The sequence below is a fragment of the Mauremys mutica genome, chromosome 4 (genome assembly GCF_020497125.1).
Source record: "Mauremys mutica isolate MM-2020 ecotype Southern chromosome 4, ASM2049712v1, whole genome shotgun sequence".
NCBI classification, from domain to species: domain Eukaryota; kingdom Metazoa; phylum Chordata; order Testudines; family Geoemydidae; genus Mauremys; species Mauremys mutica.
The window spans coordinates 10170566-10196832 of record NC_059075.1 but is presented as its reverse complement, the minus strand read 5'-3'; the positions used below and the strand labels follow the sequence as shown (position 1 = coordinate 10196832).

At 44.3% G+C, this 26267-nt stretch overlaps 1 protein-coding gene across 1 annotated transcript; it reads left to right on the top strand.

Moving 5' to 3' along the window:
• The first annotated feature begins 1238 nt into the window (after positions 1–1238).
• ATG14 (autophagy related 14) lies at positions 1239–24793 on the top strand. Its single transcript, XM_045016367.1, has 10 exons — positions 1239–1467; positions 11039–11101; positions 11244–11286; positions 11700–11781; positions 16332–16569; positions 18335–18564; positions 19020–19137; positions 20142–20232; positions 20337–20422; positions 21608–24793. Exons 1-10 carry the CDS (start codon positions 1250–1252, stop codon positions 21912–21914), a joined length of 1476 nt encoding a protein of 491 aa, XP_044872302.1. The 5' UTR covers positions 1239–1249; the 3' UTR covers positions 21915–24793.
• The last annotated feature ends 1474 nt before the right edge of the window (positions 24794–26267 follow it).

The window sequence follows — 26267 nt, the reverse complement described above, 5'->3', positions numbered from 1 at the left end:
CTAGGGCAGACAGCGTGGTCCTCTTCGTTTCCCCACCCCCAACCTTTGTAACTGGTCATCTTATTTTTAATAAGGAGGTGGGTGTATGTAATGCAGTGACGGTGACTGCTGCTCCAATTCAAAGAGAATGGAGTGTGCAAATGGTAAATGTTTATTTAAGGGACTCTCTCCTACACTGACTTAAGCTACAGTGTCATATACTAAACTCCTGCATATAAAAGGAGAAGTCTGGTATGGGAAGGGAGGGGTGGCTACCTAACTTGCAGAACAGTAAATACAGGGCTTCTGTTTTCATGGAGGAAGGGAGGGCATTCTCCAGTTGGTGTGGATACAGATATCTCACACCAGTATTGCTAACCCCACTATCTTTCAGTAAGTCCCACTGTTGAGCCGCCATGACATTTAAAAAAAACCACATTGGGGTCTCTGTCTACCACTGGCACAGCTGTGGGTGTTCATGTTTTCAAGCAAGTCTCCTACAACCAGCATGGCTAAACCGTTCTGTTGCTGATGGAAACAGATTCTTTGTATAATCAGAGGCTGGCAGGAGCTGGGGCATTGAGGGGAAAAATAGTGTGTGGTCCTAAGATCACCAGAGGTGCCCGTGCGGAATGGGGCTTTGTCCCCACTCAGGGACCAGGCTGGGCTTATGCATGTTGTTGCCTAAACTGCCCCTAGTCAAGGCCAAGCCTGAGTCCTGGCCCATGTGCCCTGCAGCCCCCCTCTCTCCACCCCCCCTCCCTTCCCTTATGGGGCCCTGTGCTCCAACACTCCTGCCCCACAGGACCTCTGCCCTCAACCTTTCCCCTGGCAGTCCCCACAGCCTGCCTGCTTGCCCCCTTCCCCACTGCTTGCCCCACTCACCATTCCCTCTGCCTGATTCCTTCCCCCCACAGCTTGCCCCACTCCCCCCCCACTGCTTGCCCCACTCCCTCCCCCCAGCTGCCTGCCCCACTTTTACTTCCCCTCCTTGCTTGCCTCATTCCCCCTTGCCCCACACTCACTCCCCCTCCCCCCACTTGCCCCACTCACCCCTTCCCCCTTGCCTGCCCCACACTCCCCCTCTCCCCCCCACAGCCTGCCTGCTTGCCCCACTCACCCCGCCCGCCCCACTCGCCCCGCCCCCGCTCCCTCCCTCAAGCCCCCCCTGGCCCCGCCCCCTCGCCCTGCCTCCCTCCCCTCGGCCCCGCCCCTTTTCCCGGCATGCCCGCGGTTGAAAACAAAGTCCCACGTGAGCGGCGGGCACGTCATGGCGTCTGCCGGCGGTTGCTGGCCGGGGCCGGGGCCGGGCTCGGGCTGGCGGGGGCCCGGGGCCGGGGCGCTGGGCGAGGAGGACGCCGCCGCCGAGGGGCTGTACGTGGCGGTGGAGCGGTGCCCGCTGTGTAACACCACCCGCCGCCGCCTCACCTGCGCCAAGTGCGTCCGCGGCGGGGACTTCGTCTTCTTCGACGGGCGCGACTCCGAGAGGTAGCGGCGGCGGCGGCGCCGCGCGGCACCGGCCGGGAGATTGGGGGGTGGGGGCTGAGCTTCCCGAGCTCTCCCCGGGGCGGGGTGATGGGGGGTCCCGAGCTCTCCCCGGGCCTGGGCGGGGGTCCTGAGTTCCCTCCTCCCAGCCGGGGAGATGGGGGGTCCTGAGCTCTCCTTGGGCCTGGGCGGGGGTCCTGAGTTTCCCCCTCCCGGCCGCGGACATGGGGGGCAGGTGATCCTGAGCTCTCCCCTGCCGACCGAGGAGATGGGTGGTCCTGAGTTCCCTCCTCCCAGCCGGGGAGATGGGGGACAGGGGGTCCTGAGCTCTCCTGAGCTCTCCCCAGGCTGGGGAGATGGGGGGGTCCTGAGCTCTCCCCAGGCTGGGGAGATGGGGGGGTCCTGAGCTCTCCCCAGGCTGGGGGGGTGGGGGGGGGGGTTCTGAGCTCTCCCCGGATCGGAGAGATGAGCGGGGGGGGGGGGGGTCCTGAGCTGGCCCCTCCCGACCGGGGAGATGGGGGACAGGGGGTCCTGAGCTCTCCCCAGGCTGGGGAGATGGGGGGGGTCCTGAGCTCTCCCCGGATCGGAGAGATGGGCAGGGGGGTGCTGAGCTGTCCTCAGGCCAGGGAGATTGGGAGGGGGGGTCCTGAGCTGGCCCCTCCCGACCGGGGAGATGGGGGGGGGGTTCTGAGCTGCCCCTTCCCGGCCAGGGACAATGGGGAGTGGGGGTCTGAGCTCCCCACGCCGGAGATAGGGTTGGAGGGTGTTGAGCTGCTCCTCCCCCAGCTGGGAAGATTGGTAGGTCTGGGGGCTCTTTAGCTTCCACGCCAGCTGGGATCTTAAGCTTCCTTCCCCCAGTCAGGAGATTGGGGGGGGGGGTCATAGTGGGAGGGATTGCAGGGAGATGGGGGTGTGTCCGGGGTCTTGTTCCATCCTCTTGCCCGCTGGGGAGATTGTGAAACATTTGTCAACAAATGCATCTGATAACAAATGCCATGACATACCACTGTGTAACTAATACAAATGGAAATATATTTAAAAATATTCAGAGGTGGAAACAAAAGTATAGTAACCTCTTTAAAATGCATATATGTATGGAGTTTCAAAATTCTATGATAGACTGGTAAAATCAGACACCTTGTTTTGCGTGAAAGCCTTATATTTATTCCTTTCCATAGAAACAGTTCTGATCTTACATGTTTAAAATTGTCCAAATATTGTACTGTTCACTTAAAAAAAAAAATTCAGACCCAATAGTTCCTTTCTGCAAAGAGCTGGCTAGATGGCAAGGTTATTTGAATAAGTATTAAGGCTGCAAATTATGTTCTGGTTTAACTATGCACTTCCATAATATATTTTCAACTATTGTGGCATCCTACATGCTACAAGATGACCATCTGAGATTCCCGATAAATAGTCTGCACAGCACTGTCTGTCTGAAGGATTGTCCCAATTTTTGTCATTTATGCTCTTACCATATTTATAGTCCTTTAGCTGAGGCTTCATTTGCAGCTGCTGTGTGTGATTTCTTGGACTGTTTTGGGAAGGTGGGGAACAGGTTTGTATGTTTGGGTCTTTACTTTTGGCTGAAGGATACCAAATACATTTGGTGTAAGACTGGTCAAGAAAATTAATGTCTCTTCTTAGCCGACTGATCTTAAAATCACATTCATGTCATTACTAGCCACTTCACTCAGGATGTTCTACTGACTTTTTAAATGTAAAAAATTTTCTTTAGATATATTGACTTACCCAGATTTGTACTAGTGCATAATCATATGCTGGACCTTTCATGTAGCTAAAAGTGACCCTTTCTCCAATACAACTTAAATGTAGATAGTCCACTTATGACCTGGTCTGCAAACTGATCCACATAATGGAACCCGTATGCCATTTAGTTGTAATGAATTCTGTGGGGCATGGGTTACAGGGAGCCCCATGTTAACCAACTTGAAGGACTGGGGCTTTAGTCTGATCTCTGCTCTTATTAGTGTCATAGAACTACAAATTGACTATATTTTAGCCTTCCCAAAATAAATGGAAACTAACATTTGTTTAAGGGTGTGTTAGGGGTTAACCACAGCTTCTGTGATGATCTGATTTTGTGAGTCTGGAACTTAAATGGGCATTTGGGGGCTTCTATCCTTTTTCTAGCATCAAGAGTTCGACCAAGACCAGGAAACTCAGCTGCAGCCTTTACTATAGAGCAGGAGTCGGCAACCTTTCAGAAGTGGTGTGCTGAGTCTTCATTTATTCACTCTAATTTAAGATTTCGCGTGTTGATAATACATTTTAACGTTTTTAGAAGGTCTCTTTCTATAAGTCTATAATATATAACTAAACTATTGTTGTATGTAAAGTAAATAAGGTTTTTAAAATGTTTAAGAAACTTCATTTAAAATTAAATTAAAATGCTGAGCCCCCCAGACTGGTGGCCAGTGTGAGTGCCACTGAAAATCAGCTCGCGTCTTGCCTTCGGCACGCGTGCCATAGGTTGCCTACCCCTGCTATAGAGTGACAGCTGTCCTTCCATAATTGCTAAGGATTGAGAAGTTTATCTGATACCAATCTCTTTGGAAGTGGCTATGAAAAACAAAGGGGGAAGGGGGCTTTTGTTCTAGAGCCAATGCTCTGATGAAAAGCCCAGCTGTCCGTTTCATTCCCATTTGATATGATGGGTGCTGAGATTTCTGCCATAATGCTTTCTCTGGACCTTACTTGGAAGTTCCATCTTCCTCATTCATCTTTGGCCAGACAGAGTCTTATAAATTTGAGCTATGTCCTTCCAACTGCTGGAAGTGAGAAGGAGTTTTGTTTCTTCTCCTCTCTCACTGCCTTCTAGTTGCATCCATGGAGAGGTCTCCACTACTCTATTCCTCTAGCAGCCTCCATTTTGGGGGCCTCCTTCCCCGCTGAATACCCCCAGGGTCTGTGGCTGCTTGTAGCATTACCCAGGGCCGCCCGGGGGGGGGGGCAAGAGGGGCAATTTGCCCCGGGTCCCGCAAGGGCCCCCACGAGTGTTTTTCGGGGCCCCTGGAGTGGGGTCCTTCACTCACTCCAGGGGGCCCGGAAAACTCTTCCGCTCCCGGTCTTTGCCGGCGGGGGGGTCGTTCCGGGGCGGAAGGACTCCCCGCCGGTGAATTATTGCCGAAGCGGGACCCGCCGCCGAAGTGCAGCTGGGTCTTCGGCGGTAATTCGGCGGCGGGGGGCCCTTCCGTTCTGGGACCCGCAGCCGAAGTGCCCTGAAGACCCGCGGCGGGGACCCCCCCGCTGCCAAATTACTGCCGAAGAGGCAGCTGCACTTCGGCGGCGGGTCCCACTTGGGCGGTAATTCGGTGGCGGGGGTCCCGCCGCGGGTCTTCGGGGCACTTCGGCGGCGGGTCCTGGAATGGAAGGGCCCCCCGCCGCCGAATTACTGCTGAAGCAGGGGCCCCCCGCCGCCGAAGACCCCGGGCCCCCGGAATCCTCTGGGCGGCCCTGGCATTACCAGGCACCAGCATGACTCTCGAGTTTCACTGCTGTGCACCAGGTTCTGAGTGGCAGCTGTCCTTTAGATAAATCCAGTCTATTTACACAAACACTGAGCTCACAGTCCAGGATTTGTGTAGCCATAGGGCCACCATACAACAGCTTCTTATTAATCCATTACATAGAATTAATGTGAATTCACCTCTGTAGCAGGAGACTGAATGGTATGAATGTAACTTAATAATTCTTGTGTTTCTTGTCATTCTTTTTTATTGTAAGATTAGTGGTACACCAACTACAAAAAATCAGACCTTTCTGTGGGAAAATGTGTACCTACTATTGTTACAAGTAACAGCTAAGGTGACTGAAATATTCTAGAAGAGCAATCTTTATTTTAGTTTCTGCAATTGAGAGCATTTTATGGATCATTTCTTTCATTGTTTCCTCTTTTCATTCAGTTTTTGCTATTTGTGTGAGTCTTTCACACAGCAGTGGGGTGGGGAGAGAAGGATTTTTAAAAATGTGATCACATACATTGGCAGAGATACTCCGGAGCAGTGCAGCCACTGGAAGTACTTGAACTTGTTTTTTTTAATTGACTAGATTTCAATTCGTGTCCCTTTTTTTGGATGACCAGATGTCCCAATTTTAACATGACAATCCCAATACTTAGAGCTTTTTCTTCTATAGGTGCCTGTTGCCCATCACCTCCTGTCCTAATTTTTCACACTTGCTATCTGGTCACGGTTGCCTTTATTATTATTAATTTATCTATATTGAAGTAGTGCCTAGATTAGTGTAGCGCCAGCAATTTGTTCAGTGCCATACAAGACACACAGATGGCCCTTGCCTTGATCCTATCAGTCCTATGCATGACCTGGGTAATTCAACTTCAGGATTACTCATGTAATGAAAGACAGAGGAGAACCATACCTCATACACGCTCCAGACCTGCTTTTCGTGAAGTTGGTGACACTTTTCCTATTTTTTTTTCAACTGGAGTAGGATTGGGCCCACCGTTTGTATTGATTAAACACATTACTGGGGGATTTTTGTGGGGGAGGAGGGCTGGAGGGGTAGAAGTTACAAATAAATGTATCGCTATTCATTCCAGACTGTGGAATTTTTATTATTAGTTTTCCTGTACTCTAGAGTATTTAGCGTTATGAGCTATTAGTCACATTTCATATTCCAGCACTGAGCTTCATATCATTTTAGACTGCTTTGTGCTGGAGAATATTATATGCTAATTGTTAAACTATAATAGGATTGAAGTTGATCATATGTCTGGCAAAAATTACATATAATGGTAGTTCACACTGGAAGATGATGCTCATCCTTGATAGGAACTGTCATACCTAATTTTGAGTGTGAGACTGAAACTCTATTTAGGTTAATTACTAAAGTGCAACCATAATTAAGACTGATGTGTCCGGAAGTCCTCCAGTAATATAAACACCAACATCCTTCTTTCCATTATTCATATAGGGCATCTTGGCACGTTTGAAATCCATGCCAACACCTTTACATTTGAGCACGGATGATTAATTTTTCTGGGAGTTAACCAGACCTGTCAATCAGATAGCTTTGCAATACTGTTTACAGATGACAAATGCCAAAGCCAAGAATTAACTTGGGTGTCTTAAGCAAGTACACTTTCTGTAAGTCATGGTTTATGGTTAAGGCCACATTTTAGTCACGGGTATTTTTAGTAAAAGACACGGACAGGTCACAGGCAGTAAACAAAAATTCACAGTCTCTGACCTGTCCATGACTTGTACTATATAAAAGTACTCCTGCGGGCGGAGGCAGTGCATGGAGCTAGGAGCTGAGAGGGAGAGACATGTCACTGCTTCTGGGGAGCCTCCCAAGATATATGCCCCCTCCCACACCCAAACCCCTCACCCTGAGCCCCCTCCCACATGTACCCGAACTCCTGCTGCTGTTTGGGTGGGCACAGTGCCCCAAGACTGCCCCAGCAGTGGCTGGTGAGGCTGGCCCAGGGACAGCCCAAGCTCCTCAGGCAGCCCCCGGGCCAGTCGCACTGGCCGCCGCAGAAGTCATGGAGGTCCTGGCAAGTCTCACATTCCGTGACAAACTCGCAGCCTTATTTATGGTCGGATACAGTGCATGTTTGGAAGTAATGAGTGTTCCATGGTTAGAAGGAGGAAACTCAAGTAGATGGGCCATTCTTCCATTCTGATCTGGCAGTCAATATTTATACTGTACTTGTATTCAAATTACAGTTCCTTTAATCAGTTGACAGGTCAACCAATGATCATTGCTTTCCGACAAAAGAGGCCTTTCTTTTTACACCATCTATTTGTCAGCCTAGAATGCTTGTTTGCCAGCTTATCAAATCTATCATTACCTGACTTGGAAATAATAAGGGCAATGTTTGTTTGTTTTTTAAAAAATGCTCTGATGACAGAAATTCTGCAGGTATTCATTTGCTATTTACTGGAAACTTACAGGCTCTGGTGGAAAATACAAAAACTGAAACATAATGAAAATTTGCATTACATTTTTTGACTGGGACAAAAAAGCTTTTTCCTTTTTCTCACATTAAATATGGACTTGGTAGGTATAGTCTTCTTCCAGGATGCATGCAGCAAGAGGAGAGTACGTTTCCCAGTAGTTGAAGTAGAGGTAAAGAATTACATTTTGTCCACATCAGAAGTTAGTGGTATAATTAAGGAATTCAGTCATTATTAAGTAAAAAGAGTCTATTATTTATTTATTTAAAACTTAGAGCCCCAATCCTGTAGTCCCATTTCAGTGGGACTACTTGCGCACACAAAGTTAAGCATATATGTGTGTGCACACGAGATCAGGACCTGTAATATCTGTGGGTGCCAATCCGGGTCAGAATTCTATTGTGCTAGGCGCCATAAAATACATACAAAAATATCTTCCTTGCCCTGAAGAAAAGTGACATACGAAGAGGGATACAATCAAATGTACACACTAGTTCTACAATGTGTAGGTTTTTATAACAAATGGATACAGTGACAGCTATCCCTATCAATTCCCACTTTTGGCATTGCTGTTGAGCACTTACCAATTAATAACTGCTCTTTTCCAGTTGTTTCTTTCTAATGATTGCTGACACTAGAGAAATAATTCAGAGGAACGTATACTTAGAGAGACCTGTCTGTTGGTACTTGAAGCTAGAGAAACCTTCCTTTGCTTACAGATTTAATGTACAACTTTAGATATTCTACATCTTCTCAGTTACATGTAATAGGAATATCTATAACTGTTCATTCAAATTTACACTTGTTTCCGTCTAAACGAAAATGTTGTGTGTGTGTATATAACTGATTTCCTTTATATACATTAAAATTAGGAGCATATTAAAGGGATGGCACTTTGTGTTTTGAAGAAACCTGCTCAATAAATCTGTGTGAGCTCCTTGACATTACTGATGGAGTGTGTGTGGTAGTCTACAATTTTTGCTGCCTTACATTGTGTTCATTTCCCTCCTATTGTTAGTTCCCCTCTGAAGTTGGTTCCAAATACATAACAATTTGCCTTCGTTTTCTCTAAAGTGAAACACATGATATGGGCAATTAGTTTTGTCAGATTTCCAGCACTGTTTCCCTTTTTCCATCACCTGTTAATCTAGTTATAAAAATACAGAATTGCCATAAGCTCTCAATGCATGATTGCTGGGCAGCGTGTCCTTGGGCAAAGTTACATTTGGTTATAGCCAAAAGTCAGAGTTACAGTAGGCCTGTATATTTCTCCAGGGTAAACATAAATCTAGTCCGATGCACCTTGTGTAATTTTTCATGATCTCTAGTAGATTGGGAATGTTCAGAAAGGATGAATGTGCTGAGTTGTGCAGGATGAATGCCAGTAATACCACATTCCTCAAACTCATGATCTGCCTCTAGCTTCCGTAGCACCTCCCGTATTTTTCTTAGAGAATAACACACATTTGTTTGACTAAAAATACTTCTGCTGCCATTTTACTGTGTGAGTCTGTCAGCAGGAATGCTGAATAAACTCTATCTAGCACTGACACTATATGTGTGAGCTCTTAACCCTCAGCATTTTAAAGCAAGCCTTACACGGTTCCTTTGTTTCCAATCAAATCCACGTGGTCAGGCAAAGAAACACCCCAACATTCTAACCCGTCAAGAATTAACTTGCCCTTGGGCCATGATCCTTTGAGTGCTTAGCCTAAGTTTAGACCAGGGCAGCTTTGTGAAGTGTAGGTGAGGTCTGTCACTAGCTTGGAAACCTGACTACAATGCTGGAAACAGTAACCATAATTTTTTTTTAAAAATCGACAAAGTGTCCTGTGGCACCTTATAGACTAACAGAAGTTTTGGAGCATAAGCTTTCACCCACGAAAGCTTATGCTCCAATACGTCTGTTAGTCTATAAGGTGCCACAGGACTCTTTGCTGCTTTTACAGATCCAGACTAACACAGCTACCCTTCTGATACATAATTTTTTTTTCCTCTCAAACTAGTAAAAAGCTGCTTTTCTACTATAAATCAATGGCTCCCAAACTGTGGTCTGTGGGCCATAGAAAGCTGGCTGGATGCATGGTGCTGGCTCTTCCCTTTGTTCCAAGAAGCCTCTGCAGGTGTCCAGATTCTTCAGTGTAAAGGCGAGGAAGAAGGCCTCTCGAGCCAGCTGGCTGTGAGAGGGTGGCATCTCAGTCTTCTGATTGGGGATAGGGCGATAGGGCTGTGGAGGAGCAGGAGAGGAAACAGGAATCTCTCTCAGATCTGGACACATAAGTAAGGATGAAGGTGCCAACCACCAGCAGGAGAAGAATATTTAAGGTAGAATGGAATGGAGGCAATCAGGTACTATAGCAGGAGGAGGCTGGACACGGCGTCCAGAGGAGAAAGGACAGGGTGAGAGAAGGAGAAGAGGCCTAAGCAAGCAATAAGCTCGCTTTAAAGACAGCTGAACTACACCAAGAGCTTAGTAATATTACTTTTCCATGTATGTGTTTGCTGAAGTTGCCAGAGGAATGTAATAGCATCACAAGTGGGAGGAGAGGTGGCCCAGGCCACACAGAAAACTTCTGATCCTCTATGGAATTATCTTCAGATTGGAATGCTAGGGTGTGGTGCCCAGTGGAGGTGTGGGGCAGGATGGGCACTATGCCAAATCAGATACCTGGGAATAAGTCCAGTGTCTGCATACTAACAGAAAACTAGCGATTAAACCCCACCCCCCTTTTTTTTTAGTAACTCCCCTAGTTATTGCTCTTGCTACTCCCCTATTAACTCTTGGTTCTGTCTCTTCATGGTTGTTGTAGGCATAAAGTATGAACATTTGCTTTTCATATATAGCCTTTTAATATCAGAATAGACTTGCTTAACTGATTCACTAAAGGCCTGTGAAACGGTGTTCTTTTGAAGTTCAAAACTTCAGAAAGACTTTTTGAGTTCCATTTATATCTTAAATGACTGGAGAGTTTTTTAAATTTCTATGAGGTGTTTGTTTGTTTAAACAAAACTTATTGCTGAGTTGTAAACCTTTGAGAATAGTTGTAGTTAAGGATAATGCTGACAGGGCTTGATGGCAAACTAGCAGATGTTTCTGCAGCGTATGGGTTCTGTTCATATTACGGTGTGTCCTAGGATATGGCTACGCTGCAATCACTGGGTGTGTAGACCCCACCCAAGCTAGCTTTAGCCTAGCTAGCTGGCACACTGAAGCAGTGAAGTGACAGCAGCACATGCTTCAGAGCAGGTTGTAAGAGCCTGCCCGGAAACCTGGGCGGTATTGTGGGCTAGGCCTGCAAGTAATTACCTAGAGTTCCAGGCGAGCTAGTACAACCCACGCTGAAGCACATGCTGCTGCAGTACCCCGACTAGCTAGGTTAAAGATAGCTCGGGTCTGTCTGCATGAGCTGCAGTTGCACCTCGTGATTGCAGAGTAGACCTACTCTTAGAATTCTGTAAGGTTTCATATGACTTTAGCCATAACTTCCTGAGATTAAGACAAACAGTTGGGATTTAGGTGCTCTTAAACTTCAGGACTCTTATTAATGTTTCAGATACTTTGCATTATCTCATTGTATAAAATACTTTGTTCATAACATCAGTAAACAGATTAATCTATTCTCTTACAGGTTTTTAGACAAGAAAGAGAGGTTAAAGCATCTTAAAAACAAACAGAGTGAATTCCAAAACCAGTAAGTTATAGTTTAGTTTTTGGTAGTGTTGTCATTGGTTGATTACAACAATTTTAGATAAAACATTCTCTCCAACCTCTTGTATTTGCCACATGTAATCATGATTGTTAGCTAATCTTCAATTATTATCTTTTTCCCATAGTGTTTTAAAGGCTATGGAAGGGAAAAGGATAACTGATCAGCTGGTGAGTTATTTGAAGTCTACAGTAGTTTTCTAACTACTTTGTAGTCCTAGATCTTTCAGATTATTGTTTCATTTTAACTTGGAGATGGTGTTGTACTGCCTGCCTGAAAAGCGTGATCCTAACAAAACTGAAATTGATTTTGGACGCACAGAATTTTCAAAACTACCAGTATTCATCATTTCTGGTTATGTATTTAGTCAGTAACCCTTTGATTTTGCCTGACTTTACTGTAGGAAGCTTCTGTTTGCTTATGGCATTCTTCTGTACAGAGATGAGACTATTTGAAATTCTTGGGATCTGGCTTTGTTAAAAATATCCCAGTACTTCTGAGTTATAGCTGTCGGTGTTGTTAATATCAAGGTGATGGATTCAATTTAATTTTTGTCATGCAATCACTGCATGTTCTTTTTCAGAGATGGAAAATAATGTCTTGCAAGATGAGGATTGAGCAGCTGAAACAAACCATTTGCAAAGAGAATGATGAAATGTCAAGAAGTAAGTAGTGTCTATGTATCTGCCAATTGTAATACCTGTGTTGCTTTGAAGAGAGAGCATCAACCAATGTAATATTGAGTTTTAGCTTAAAAGAAAAAAGTGACTTGCCAAACCCTCCCCTCTTAAACCTGATTTGTGATCTTATTTGAGAGATCAATACAGGAAGGTCTATTGGAAGTGGGGTCAGTGAGTGATCTTTGTTAATTACTTTTATGTTTGGGTTTTAATTAAAGTAGATATGTATTATTCAGCTGGGTGGACGTTAAAATCCTTCTGGGACAGCTTGAATGGAGTAAATGTTTAGCAACCTATTCCATCTTTCAGCTGTATCTCCAAGAATGGCTGCTTCCAGAACTTGGTACTCCTGCCCATTGCCACTATGATAAAGAGTATCAAACAGCTCATGAGCTGCTCTAAATTTCGTGTAGTTATCAGTGAACATTAGCCCACATCAGGTGCCTGATTTGCAGCCAACTCCTGGAGTCCTTACGTGGGTGGTACACCTCTCACTGGAGTCAAAGGGGATTTTGCCAGAGAAAAAGCTGCACTTTAGCCTTCTGTGTCTTTCATTGTAATGATTTGACGCAGACGGGAGATTTGCAGTGTGTCAGGTTTCAGGAGACAGCTCAGCTCAGTTTTAGTCTGCTCGAGGCTTCTCTAAATGTCTAGCTCACAGTTCGTGCTCAGATTTAAAAAAACCTATTAGCATAGTCACTGCTGTACTAACATAACCTCATTTGCATAGTCACCCCTAAATTAGTAACTTGACACCTATGCTTGCACGCGGATCCCAGAGGATCTCATTCAGGGGGCTGTTAATGAAATCTAGCACCCATCTTGGAATCCCTCCCAGATGGAAGAGTCCTCATGGCCTCTTATGGAATTTGAAGTAGTTTTGACCTTGGAACATGAAATTCTTCACGTTTTCAGAAATGAACATTAATTTTCAGAGATGCTGAGCATCTGTCTCTCCCATTAACTGTGATTGACTGGGGTGATCAGCCCCTCCAAAAATCAGGCCCTAAGCTTTTAAAATATCTGCAGGGACCATCTGTCCATGAGGGGAGGTCAGGATGGCAAGCATCATGGGAGGCTCAAATACCTGACACACATTCTATGGGATAGTTACTAGTGTGGCTGTGTTTACATTGCAAACATGGGACGTCGTGCTAGTCTGACCTAATTTGGGGGACACTTTTTTTAGTGTTCATATAAACCTGGCTCAGGAGGTGTCAGATAGACTCATAGACTTTAAGGCCAGAAGGGACAGTCGGGATCATCTAGCCTGACCTGCGGATCGCAGAGCACACAACCTCCCCTGCTCACTCCTGGAATAGGCCCATAACCTCTGGCTGAGTTACTGTAGTCCTCAAATCTTGATTTAAAGTCTTCAAGTTACAGAGAATTCATCATTTATCAAAGCAGCAAGTGACCCAGGCCCCAAGCTGCAGAGGAAGGCGCGATCCCCCCTCCCTGGGTCTCTGACCAGGGGGAAAATTCCTTCCTGACTCCAAACATGGCAATCAGTTAGACCCTGAGCATGTGGGTGAAACCCACCACTGAGACACACGGGAAAGAATTCTCTGTAGTAACTCAGAGCCCTCCCCATCTAGTGTCCCGTCTTTGGCCATTGGAGATATTTGCTAATAGCAGTTGTGGCTAGGTCATGTGCCATTGTGGGCAATCTCATCACACCATCTGCTCCATAAACTTATCAAGCTCAGTCAGATACTCCCCTTAAGTCATTAGAGCTGGTAATTTTATCAACTTTTGAACTTTTTTATATTTTTTCAATGTTGGAATATCTAAAAAAAACATTGGTCCATCCTCCTCCTTATCTCTTTCACGTCTCACTGTTGACTCTAGTGGTACAAGACAAAGGCTGAATTTGTAACAAGAAAGTAGCTCTCAAAATGCAGTGCACATATGTAAAAGTGGAATTTTTTCTCCATTGTGGTTTTTTTAAATTATTATTTAAAAGGTGTTTGAGAGATCTGATCTAAATTGTTATTAGAGGTTGTGTAGATGGCATGAGAATGTTTGAAGGAAACTGTTTAATTGGTGATGAATAAAGATTTTCTGCACTGGTGGAGCAAAAAGTCAGTTTTCCCACAATTCAGTCAAAAGTCCATTTTTCACCATTTTGTAAAGCTGAAAGCACTCTAGACTGGATGGCCAAGTGAAGATTAATACCATAGTTTCCATGGATTGGACTCATTGCTTGTTTTGTGCACTAGTTTCCTATGGGTCAGCAGTTTGAATAGTCGGTTCAAATATTTTTGTGATGATCTTTCTAACACAGAGAGAGTTTTTTAAATAATACAAGGCAGCTAATTTCAGTAATAAACACTATAGGGAATCTGTTCTTTTCCCACAGTATTATCACTCCAGAATCTTCTGTGCTTCACAAGCAACATAAATGATAATAAAATGATGTCAGGCCTCAGTCCTGACCAAACAACTATCCTGCGCCAGGATAGCATTCCCCAAGAAACTAAGAAATGTTTCCAAAATTATTTAAATTACTAAAAAATGAATACTATGCTTCAGTATGTCGTGGAACAAGCCACCCACGCAGTGATTTTAGTTCAGAGACTCAAGCCTGAGGCCCGTTTATTGACACACACCAACGCGTTGGGGGTAGCAGCCATTAGGAACTGCTCCCCCGATATAAAGCGTGCCATCACTTTTAAAGCTTAAAACCGCAGACAAATTAATACAGTTAGGAATGATAACCATATTAGGAATAAGGGAGTTAGGGTCTTTTGGTACTTTCCAGCATTCTTTTGCAACCTTGCCTGGTATGGGCGCAATTTGGGTTAAGGTCTCCGTGGTACTTTCCAGTACTTGTTGTAACCTTGCCTTTTATGGGGTGCTTATTACACAATACAGGGTACAGTTACACAATGGGGGTAGTCATACAAATGGAGTAGGGGGAGGCATGGTTACACAAATGGGGTAGGGGGAAGGCATGGTTACTCATTTTAGATAATTGCTTCACACGTATAGGTTACACAAGTGGTTATTATATTTCAAAAGCAGTAGGCACCTATTGCAAATTATTCTTGTTGCTGGGGCTTTTTCTGCTTTCTCCTGCCCCCCCCCCCATTTACAGTGGTTACGGAGCACAACTCCTAGCTTGGTGCAGGCTTTGGGCCTAGGCTCGGGCCTGCCAGCCGCAAGGCGAGCCCTGGCCAAGTAAGCAGAGGCCTGGACTATTGGGGCTAGCCCAATTTTCCCCCACAAGTATAAAGAAAACCTGGCTGATGTTATTGCTAATGAGACCATAGACCGTGAAATTCATTGTCATCTGAGGGCTATTGTTTAAATTAGCTCACTAAAGGAAAAGCCTTTCATATTTAAAACATGTCTGAGAAGCCTCTTCTTTAAAGATTGTGATAATCATCACTAAGTCTCCATTGCCATATGTCTGTGAAAGCTCTTTTCTGCAGTGAATGATTTTGTTAACAGGCGTTCATGAAGTCAAGTTTCTGAGGCGTGGTGTGTCTGATTCACGCGCTGAATACAGGCAGCTATAGTAATTGAGGATGCCAGCATGGTCTAGTTTGACAGTATAAGGTGGTGTTCAGTGCTGTCCTTTGCAGTAATAAAAGGCTTGTTGGGTTGGGATCCACATGTCCTGAGTGAGCATACCCACTGTGACAAGCCAAAGAACAGGTACCAATGCGAAGGCGGATGGCACAAACTCTAAACAAAGATGTGATCCACACTCATTTTGCATGCAGCAGTGTGCACCATTTTGGCCAGCGTCATGCTAATTTCTACATTTAATCTACATGATAGAAATGTTTACACCAGCGAGTTAGTCAAATTGGGAGAGTGTGACATTCCTGCTCAAAGTCCAGAAAATACTTGGACAGAAAGTATAGAAGAAGCTCAGTGTCAATTTCAATCATTTCTTTATAGACATTTGGAAAAGTTGTACCACTGACAGGTTGTACCACTTAGCAGGGAGGGAACTTGAAAAAGAAGCTGTCATATATCTGGTTTTCTGTAAATATCAGGAAGGGATCCCCTTGCCCCGGTGTATTCTGGGCGGGTTTGGTCTCTGAAGCACCAGTGCTGTAAGGTAACACCGAGCATTCTCTCTCTCTCTCTCACGTGCTTGGCTGGCTGGTTCCTGCTCACAGGCCCAGTGTCTAACTGATCATATGTGGGCCCAGGAAGGAATTTTTTCCCCAGCTGAGATTGGCAGTGACTTTAGGAATTTTTCTCCTTCCTCTGCAGCATGGAGCATGGGACACTTGCTGGGATTATCTGGGTGTATCTCACTAAATCAATTCCTGGCCTCAGGCATTGGTGCACCTCAGTCCCTCCTATTCTCTGCCTGTGAGCGATAATATTTTGGTGTAATTTCAGTTGTTGGGTTAGTGTACTGGTGCTGGATGGTGTTGGTAACCTGTGATATACAGGTGGTCAGACAAGATAATTGGGTGGTCCCTTCTGGCCTTAAACTCTGACTCACCTTCCATGTGAGCTACATTACATCGTTCATTTTCCAAGGATAACGCCTGCTGTTATTCTCATAGGCTCAGAGGGGCTTCTCAGAATTAAAGATGAGAACCAGAAGCTTTACCGCAGGGCTCAGAGGCATCAGGAGAAGAAAGAGAAGATCCAGAGACATAACCGCAAGCTCGGAGACCTGGTGGAGAAAAAAAATTACGATTTGAGAAGCCAACGCGAACACTTGGCAAATCTTCGACGGTCACACATACTGGAGCTAACGTCTGTCATTTTTCCCATTGAGGAAGTGAAGACTGGCATGAGGTATGGAATACAGAATTTTTTTTTAGGACAGAAAACTGAATACAAGTTGATAGATTTGCTTTCTAAGTATTAATCTGTATCTTGTGGTCCTAATAAAACAAACTGGCATATTGGGGACTGTGACCGGGGTCCTAGTGGGGAACCAACTGTGGTCACTCAGTTAGGGTGAACTGCAAAGAATGGGGCAGACAGTCCCCATAAAGCTGGTGGGTATTCCAATATTCACCAAACCAGCACAAACCAACTTCTTTTTTACCTTGCGTAGTCCAAACAACACAGTTCCCTTAGTGATCCAGCCTCGGGCCCCCATTCATGTACCCACTTCAAAGATGATGAAATATTCTGTAAATCTTACTTCATCATATAAAAGAAAAGGTTCTACCAATCCCAAAGGATTGGACACATTACCTCCCAGGTTATTGAATATTCCATATCTTACCCAAATACACGCTTCAGCTAATTCTTATTAACTAAACTAAAATTTATTAAAAAACAAAAGAGAGAGACAGAGAGTATGGCTAAAAGATCAATATACATACGGACATGAGTTCAATCCATTGAGGTGCAGATTCATAGCCGAGATGGTGAGCTTTGTAGTTCCAAAGAGTTTTCAGAAATAGTTCATAGGTTATAATCCGATGTCCAAATCTCATATTCACGGCATACCAGCATAACTGGGACCTAGTCTTGCGACTCAAACTTCCCCTGATGAAGTCTAAGCAGATCTGAGATTACAGAATCAGGACCCAAGGATCTTTTATACAATTTCATGTCTTTTGACAAGTTGGAATTCCCCAGGGAACAAAAATTAATTGACTTTGAAGGCGGTCCATCACCGGTACTTAGCTATATGAAGGAACATAAGGCCACTTACTTATTCCCTCACCATTCACAGTACAGTCAAAGAGAGATGAATACTGAGATATACCATGTTTACAATTCGTTTACATGATAGGATGTTTTTTTGACCTCTGATTATCGGAATACAGCATAAACAGGGACTGTTGATTACATTGTCCACCTTACTCCTACATATGTAAATACACAAAAACAAACATTATCTCCCCACATGTCTTTTGAGGGTTATTTATTTTCCGGGATGTTTAACCCTTTCTAGCCATGCGTCACAGGGACGTAAATAGTAAGTGGATTGTACACTTAATTTTAACACTATTTTCTAACATTACATTCAAAGCTTCTTTCTTTTCCAAAACAACTTATTGTATATTTCAGTACTTGTCAAGTTATGAACCCTTCACCCCTTAGTAGGAAGTCATCACGTAGGCCCCAATTCAGCAAGGTATTTAAGCATGTGCCCAAAGGACATGAATAGTTCCATCACTGAGAGGACTCGTGTAATTAGTCCTGCATGTACTTAAGTGACATGCTGAACTGGACTCATGGGCTGGACTGCGGAATGGCCAGTACAGCCTTTGCAAAGCTGGCCGCTACAAGTTCCCATATTCACCCAAGGAGTTTGACTGTGTTTGTTGCAGTGGATCTGTTGAACAAAATAAGGAAAGTTTAAACTGTGTAAAAGGAAACTTTATAGACCAATCAAATAAAACATACTGGAAGATTTAAATACAAAAAAACCTGGGCCTTTGAACAGAAGGTGCAAAGGAAAGTAATCCTGGGAGCAGAGATTTTTGCAAGTTCTTGTTTCAGGAATTTTGCTGTCTTTGATATGTGGCTAAATGGCTACCAAACCCATTGCCTGTATTAAAGGGCTCTAAAACCCCTGTGTAACAATGTTTTTTTTCAGAGACCCTGCAGATGTTTCGTCTGAGAGTGACAATGCCATGACCTCTAGCACTGTGAGCAAGCTTGCAGAAGCCAGGAGAACGACGTATCTCTCTGGGAGATGGGTGTGTGATGACCACAACGGGGACACCAGCATCAGCATTGCAGGGCCTTGGATAAGTCTGCCTAATAATGGAGACTATTCAGCTTATTACAATTGGGTGGAAGAGAAAAAAACTACACAAGGACCAGGTAAGAAGCAAGGTCTTATTGACTTTCTCAGTGATCTGGCTCAGTCTGTAGAACTTTGTTGTGCAGCCAGCAGAAGGCACTTCAGGTCTGAGACCTCCCCAGATTGTTTTGTGCAGATTTGTAGCTGCAAATGAGCCCTTTCACCATAGTCCTAAAGAGATCAAATCTTTGTAATTCTCTTCTGATGGGGAGACACTAGTGAGGTACGTAATACGGAAGTGTAAGAGAAGAAAAACACTGTCAGTTGTTGTTAATGTGGTTTACACGCTGTAGAGCAATTGTAACAATTATTCCAAGAATTACTGTTTTCTGCCAACTCCTGGCAGCCTTGTTGTGACCGAGAATTGGATTCCCAAGGTTCTGAATACCGATAAATGACACTGTCTTGGGTCTGTTTCATTAACAGATCAGATATGATTAAAGCCATATTGGAATGATTTCTTTATTTCTTTTAGATATGGAGCACAATAATCCTGCCTATACCATCAGTGCTGCATTGTGCTATGCAACTCAACTCGTTAACATTTTGTCTCATATACTTGACGTAAATCTCCCCAAGAAGTTGTGTAACAGGCAAGTAGTTCCACATTTTTAAGAAGCTGAATCTCTGACCACTTTTGAGCTGCCTTTGGTTCACTCCTGTTCTGTGAGTTACCTGGGTTGGCTGCTTTGTAATGGCTTTACGTTTACATTTTTGTGCAACGTACTTGTCTTTGGCGGGGCTAATAGGAGCTTGGAGCCCCGTTAATGTTTTTGAGAGCCCAGAGTTTTCGGGACAGGTCGGATTTGCAGCTTTTCACTACAAGCATTCAGTGACTTCAATTTAGGAACGAAATATGACATAGGATTAATATCACACTTCTCATCCAAAAGGAACCCGCAGAGCTTCAGTTCTATAGCCCAATTCAACAACTTAGTCATGTGACTCAGTACTAGTCATGCTGAGAAAGGGCTGCAGCATGGAGCTGGACAATGCGCACTGCCCCACCACAATGCAGCCATCTCTGGGGTGGGGAGCCAAACCAATGGGAAGCACTATGCAAACTCCACATTTTTTTAGAAGTGCCATTGAGTCTTTAATGTCCGTGCAGAGCAGATGGGCTCCCTATCCAGCAGACTGTATGGAGTTCAATTTATCTACCTAGGCCGGTGAGGGCTCAGTCAACCCTGTGGGGTCTGAACCAAAAGCTACAGAGACTTTTTCAGTATTTAAAGCTAGAGGTTTAGGCTGCTAAGAGAAATGGGCATAATGGGCCTTTCTGTTCTCCTAACTTACCCCTGTTGAAGCCAGCGGCAGTATTCACGGGAATAAGGTGGGCAGAATCTGGCGCCAAATGGGTGTTGTCTGGTAAAAATTAGTGAGCGTGCAAGGTGAGGATATGTGTTCTCACAAATGCTCCAGACACTGGTGCTATGATTTGATTTAAACAAATGTTTAACATGGGCGTGTTTATCTATAAGCATTTGGTGATAAGCCAAGGCAGAGTGCTATGAAATAAAGATCAAGTTACTGACTCAAGACAATATGAACAGCTTTTCAGTTTGTGTGTGTGTGTGTGTTTTCTTTTTTTTACCAGCGAGTTCTGTAGCGAGAACCTCAGCAGGCGCAAGTTTACTCGGGCAGTGAAGAAGCTGAATGCCAATATCCTTTATCTTTGTTTTTCTCAGGTCTGGTGAATACATATTTAGATTCTTTGAATATATTTTACAATAACTGGAGTTATAAGGATCCTCCAGTAACTAGTTTTTTTCCTCTCTCTCCCTTTTTCTAGCATGTAAATTTAGATTTATTGCATCCACTACATACGCTCAGGAACCTTATGTACCTGGTCAGTCCAGACACTGAAAACTTGGGCAGGTAAATAGATGGAACGTTTGTGTCTTGTCTTCATAATGTAGAATTTCTTTTTAAATTTGAAAGGTTTGACTTAGCATCATGGTTAGTATTGCTAGAAGGGGCTGATCCTGCTCCTCCTCTGCAGCTGTGGAAGGTGCTGACCTAGCAAACCAGAGGGGTTCCTATGTGGCAATCAAGACGGTTCCCGTGTGGAAAGGAGGGAGGAGAGCGTTGGGGACCTGTATGTCATAAAACTCTGTCCATGTTTTTAAAAAGATGATGCAGAATTGGAGAGAGTGCAGAAAAGAGTGAAAAAATTATCTGAAGGCTTTAGAAAATGCTTTACAATAAGAGACCTAAAGAGATGGATCTGTTTAGCTTATCAGAAAGAAGATTTAGAGGTATAACCTTGCTGATGAGTCACGAGGGACTCAACGTGCTGCCAAACGATGATGGAATTTGTATTGGTTTTTTTCAGTTTGTTTTTAAAAAAATCCAGGAAATTATGTTTAAAAGAAACTACATTAAAAGAACATTAAGGTTGTGAAGACTTGAAAATTGGGAAATGCCACCTGTGCTGTTGGATGCCTGTGCACACCAGGCAGGAGATAGGAGTTGGAGGGCCATTCTGGTCTTCTCAGGTCAAGATGGGGGCAGAAAATAAACCCATGCTTCTTGCGTGGCCTCACAGGACAGTACAATCAGGCTGAGCAAATACATTTATAAATACGGGCTCCTGAGTTCCACCTGTGAGTTTATCCTGGATCTTGTACAGGGTGGAGATCTACAGTGGGTAATTTCATGTTGAACACATCCCAGTATATTTAATTTTATACTGAGCTAGCTTTAAAAATTAAAACCGGCTGTTCTGTAGCAGTCAGAGACTTCCACCATCATGGCTGTCGGTGAATAATTACTCTGCAGCTTTTTTAATGTTTCAAAGTCCAAAGTAGAGCACTGTTAGAAATTCCTCCCTTTTCATTGCTCTGTAGACCAAAACTTCAGTGTCACCTACCATTTCCTCAGCATACACAGTCATCACTAAGTATTTCTCTCAGCCAACTAATAAAGAGACATGGTAACCATGTAATATAGCTGATTTACACTCTTACTTGGCCTTGATCTGCTTCCCAATGTACCCAAGATGTAGTTCCTCTGCTGTTTTCCACTGTGGGGTCTGATGGGATTGTGTCGATGTGTTCACAGGTCTGGGCCATTTGAAATAAGTGCTGATCTCGAAGACTCCATGGAGTTTGTGGATCCCGGTGCTGCTGGTGAAACGGATGAGAGTGGAGACGAGCACGTTAGCGATGAAGAGACTGACCTAGGGACGGACTGGGAGAATCTGCCAAGCCCTAGATTCTGTGATATCCCCTCTCAGCCGGTAGAGATGTTACAGAGCCAGAGCACGCAGGCCTCCCAGCCTATCGCCAGCAGCAGCGCAGGCGGAATGATCTCTTCTGCTGCAGCCTCCGTGACGTCCTGGTTCAAGGCATACACTGGACACCGTTAATGAGCACCTAGGAAGGATCACAGGCCTTGCAGAAGGAATCCCTCCCCCAGCAATGCTGTAGTAAACCTTACATGTTGAGTTAAGTAGTGCCTGGAACGCAAAGGTCAGACTTTAATTTTGTAAACCAGAAGAACCTTTTTATTTACCCAAGATGACTGTGATGGTGACATTTTGTAAATTAGCTAGATCTACACTTCTGACTTATTCCATAAGGGCACTTGCTGCCTCTGAATTCTGTCTGCATTGTTGAATATTGAAGAAAAAGGAACCTGCAGCAGTGTCCAGATTTTTACTTCCTAAAGTAGATTTTGGAATACTTGGATCAGGGGCAAGGATGGGGAGAAAGCTGCTAAAAATTCAGACTGGACAGTGGTGCAAACACACATGATTCACATTTGGTTAAACTCCCAACAGGGTTTTGTGTGTGTGTGTTTAGATCTGTGTCACATAACTCATAGAAAACTTACAGCACAACTGTACATTTCGAAATCATTTTTTGCTCATTCAGGATATGAACATTTTTAATGTGGTTTTTCATCTTTGTTGCCATATTTTTAATAGAAAGCAGCATGGATGGTGACTTACGAAGCTGATTGCTTTTTTAAAAATTGGGTTGTGGGTTATGCTCTTCCGGTAGAAAACTGGTTCATTTCACGCTGTTTTCATTAGCAGGTTGTCTAAAAGTTTCATGTTGTGCTGTTCAAAGCACCCAGGGTTTGTAATATTAATACCACACACACCAAAGAAACACTGGACATTCTCTTCACTGGACCCACATTCACCAATACAGAAGGATGACATTGCTGCAATAATATCCGTCAATTACAACATCTCCATGGTCTCAGTTTTCACTTCAGGCTAGTTTAATGAAGTTGTGTGTTCTCCACGCTATGTGCATTTGAAAAGCTGTTTTATTTTGTGTTTATAGCGGGGGGGGGGGGGGGGGTGCTTGCTCACTAAATACTGAGAAGTCCATTTCACTGCAGAAATGCTTATGGCGCAATCAGCCTGCTTGTAAAACCACAGGAAGGTGTGGTACGGGCAGATGCTTTCATTAGCAAGCGCCCCTCTGCAGCCTCCTGCCTTGCAGATACGTATTACGTTGCTTACAAATGTTTTTTCTCAGCGAGGCTTCAGAAACGCATGGTTTACATTTTATCCAGCTGAGATGATTTTACTTCATCATGGGGTAAATGGCATAAACACATGTCCCCCTCCGGCTCCGCTCAAATGGAAGATCTCAGCCATTCTACTTTATTGTTCTCTTATGATGACACTTCTGTTCCTGTACAAACAGGTGGTGGTAGATTGCGATGAGCTAATGCTTATGTGGGATCACTGTGCGTGTGCACTCGTCAGACGTTGGCTCTGGGGCTTGCTCACCTCACTCTTCCTTTCCCTCTGTAGTGATTTGCCTTCTAGCCAGAAGAATGAGATGTGTGACTCCCTGAGTGCTGGCTCACGTGGGTCCAGCAAGGAGTGCAACTTGTAATACTTCCACACAGGTTTACACACGGTGACGGGCTCTTTCACCGAAGGGCACCAATCACAAGCTCTTCTCTCTCCCTTTTCCCTCTTGTATGGCAGCTCTTTCCACGTGGCCTCAGGGGTGAGGATGTGACAAGGAAGCCTTGGGGGATAGGGGTTTCTTTTATTTTTTTCCTATCTTGTGACTTTGGGGGATTTTTTTTTTTTAAACCAAAGACCCTTAAATCCATAATGTTGGAATGTAAACTTTTAGATGGGATTTATCCTCAATCCATACAACTGCTTTGGTTGAAACCCAAGACTTGGGTTCATTTTGGGAAAGGGAATAGTTGAGTAAATAGGAGAATAGTCAAGAATCCTGGTCTAATTTAGACTGCCAGGTCCCTAGAGACTCCTGGTGAGGATAAGACTAGAACTCTGTCCAAGGACAGGGGAAGCTAGGATTCCGTTACTGTTTAAGTAAAGGCACTTTACTAGTTGCAACCGATCAGATCCCTTGGTGTGTGTGAGCAACCAGCACGTGCTCACAAGTACTGTATTTTGGGCTCTTCGTGTCACTTCTGATACTACTCGGTTCTCCATTTATTTTGCACTGGACCCCGCCATGTAAATATCCTTTTCTGAACACATTTCTACCACCGTTTTATGTGCTACTTATTAAAACTCTTTTCATGTAAATGCAAGAACCATCATTCACGTTTATACACTAAAATTAATTAGGTACTTCACAAAAAATCTTTAAGCCATAGACCGCCATAAACATCATGTTTTCCATATTTTAAAATAATTTCTTTGCAAACATGTCATTTGACTCAAAGTGCGCAAAGGCACCAAACGATTGTTAAAATGAGATGGGAGCGAATATCTTTTCAAGAAATGCTTTTGTAACAGAATACAGAATTTTTTTCTTAAAAAAAAAAATGAAAAGAAAAAAAAGTGTTTTGCACGTGTGTCGTCACGGGGGTGGGGAATGGTATGTGTCCAAAACTTGAGTGTACTTGACTGGATTAGTTTATAGATTGATTGATTGTTTTTTCCAGGGGTCGTAGGGGGAAAACACCCTTCAATTATGCATATTCTATTTGAAGGCAGCCAATGGAGAATTTATTAAATGATTTACGGTAGCATGAATGCAGGAATTTCCATTTAGGCCATGATTTTTGAAAGCAACTAGTGATCTTAAGTGCCCAACCCAAGATTTTTAGGGACAGGGCTGAGAACCCACCAGCTGAAAACCAGGCCCCATTCAGGTGTCTAAAATTGGGCATCTAAAAATCACTAGTCATTTTTGAAAAGCTGGGCCTTCCTCTGCAACTTCCAAACTGGTGTAACTAAACACAAATGTTTTATCTACATTTTATTGTATTACTGCAATAAATCTTTAACAGTAATTTTCTAAAGGTGTATTTTTTTTTAAATTGTTCATAAATATGGGGAAAGAGCATCAGTGTTTATAGAATTTAAATGTACCTTATGCTCTTGGGTCAGGTCTGTCTTAGAAATGGTTTGCTGGTATCGCTATAGTGGCAAACCCCTCCTAGTGTAGACACAGTTATATTGGTATAGCCTGCTGCCAAGCACATTGCACTCTCCTGCCAGAAGCACTTTTTTGCCAGTTTAATTTTGTCTGCACTGAGGCTCTGTCTGGTATAAAAATGTTGCCAAGAAAAAAAACTCCTCCCTAGTTGACATTACCATACTGGGAAGTTTCTCATGTGGGCCTGGCTTTGATCTGCTATAGTATGTGTTGGGTAAATATGTCACATTGCCAAATGCTGGTCATGAATGTTTATTTCCTTTTCATCCATGAGAATACTCCCCTATATTACCAGGTAACTTTAAGCAGATACTCTTTGTGCAGGTAACTTTTAAAATTACATTTATTGTTACTGTGCTAACATGTAAAGCCCCAGTTGTGATGCGGGCTGCATTATGCTAGAATCAGCCCAAGCAGAGAGAGCTGGTCCCCGCCATTGAGCGGTTATGGTTTAGATTGGTGGACTATCACAATATGAAAAGTACTGGAGTCAAAGATTAGCTAGGCCCAGTTCAGGTTTTCTTTATCTGTGACTGACAAGAAAGACCAACATCCATCCGCTTCCATCTTCTCCAACCCCAAGAAGCTGATCGGTACCAGCTTTGTTCTTACTCAAGGTTCCTGGCTGCATGTTGCCGCAAGGCAGTGCCGTCACAGGTCAATAACCTCACCATAAAAGCCTGAGGGAGGAGTGTCTGAGACCAAACTGAACCAGAAATGCCTGACGGCCAGTCCCAGCTGCGAGGTGCCTGGGTCCGTGAAGGGGTGCGTTGTTGCTAATCAGTAAGGGTTGCACTCTTACTGTTCTAGCATTTTGTTTGTAGTCAGACCTGTGATGCCCTGGGTGCATTCCAGCCATCCAAAGAGGGATAGTCCCTGCTCCCGTGAGCTGGACAGGCTGGTAACTCAAGGAACTCAAAAGGCAACTGGCTACAGATTGATTCACTACAGGCAGCACAAGAATGGGTTTGCAAGAGGGACTTAGAAGTGGAGAGGGCAGTGGCCTTACAGGTGAGCTCACACTAGGGTGGTGCCATTCATAGGCGACCATGTGACTGAATGGATGGAAGTGGTTGAGTGAGAGGCAGACAAGAGCAGGGGGGAAGGGCAGAGTCTACAATGAGCCTTGAAGGAGTGGAACGGTAGGTTAAACTTGATGCACCAGCAGATGGTGGGGGGGGGCACTAGAAGGATGCAAAGGAGAGATGGCTTTAGCAGCGACAGTTAAGAACATAACATAAGAACATAAGAAAGGCCGTACCGGGTCAGACCAAAGGTCCATCTAGCCCAGTATCTGTCTACCGACAGTGGCCAATGCCAGGTGCCCC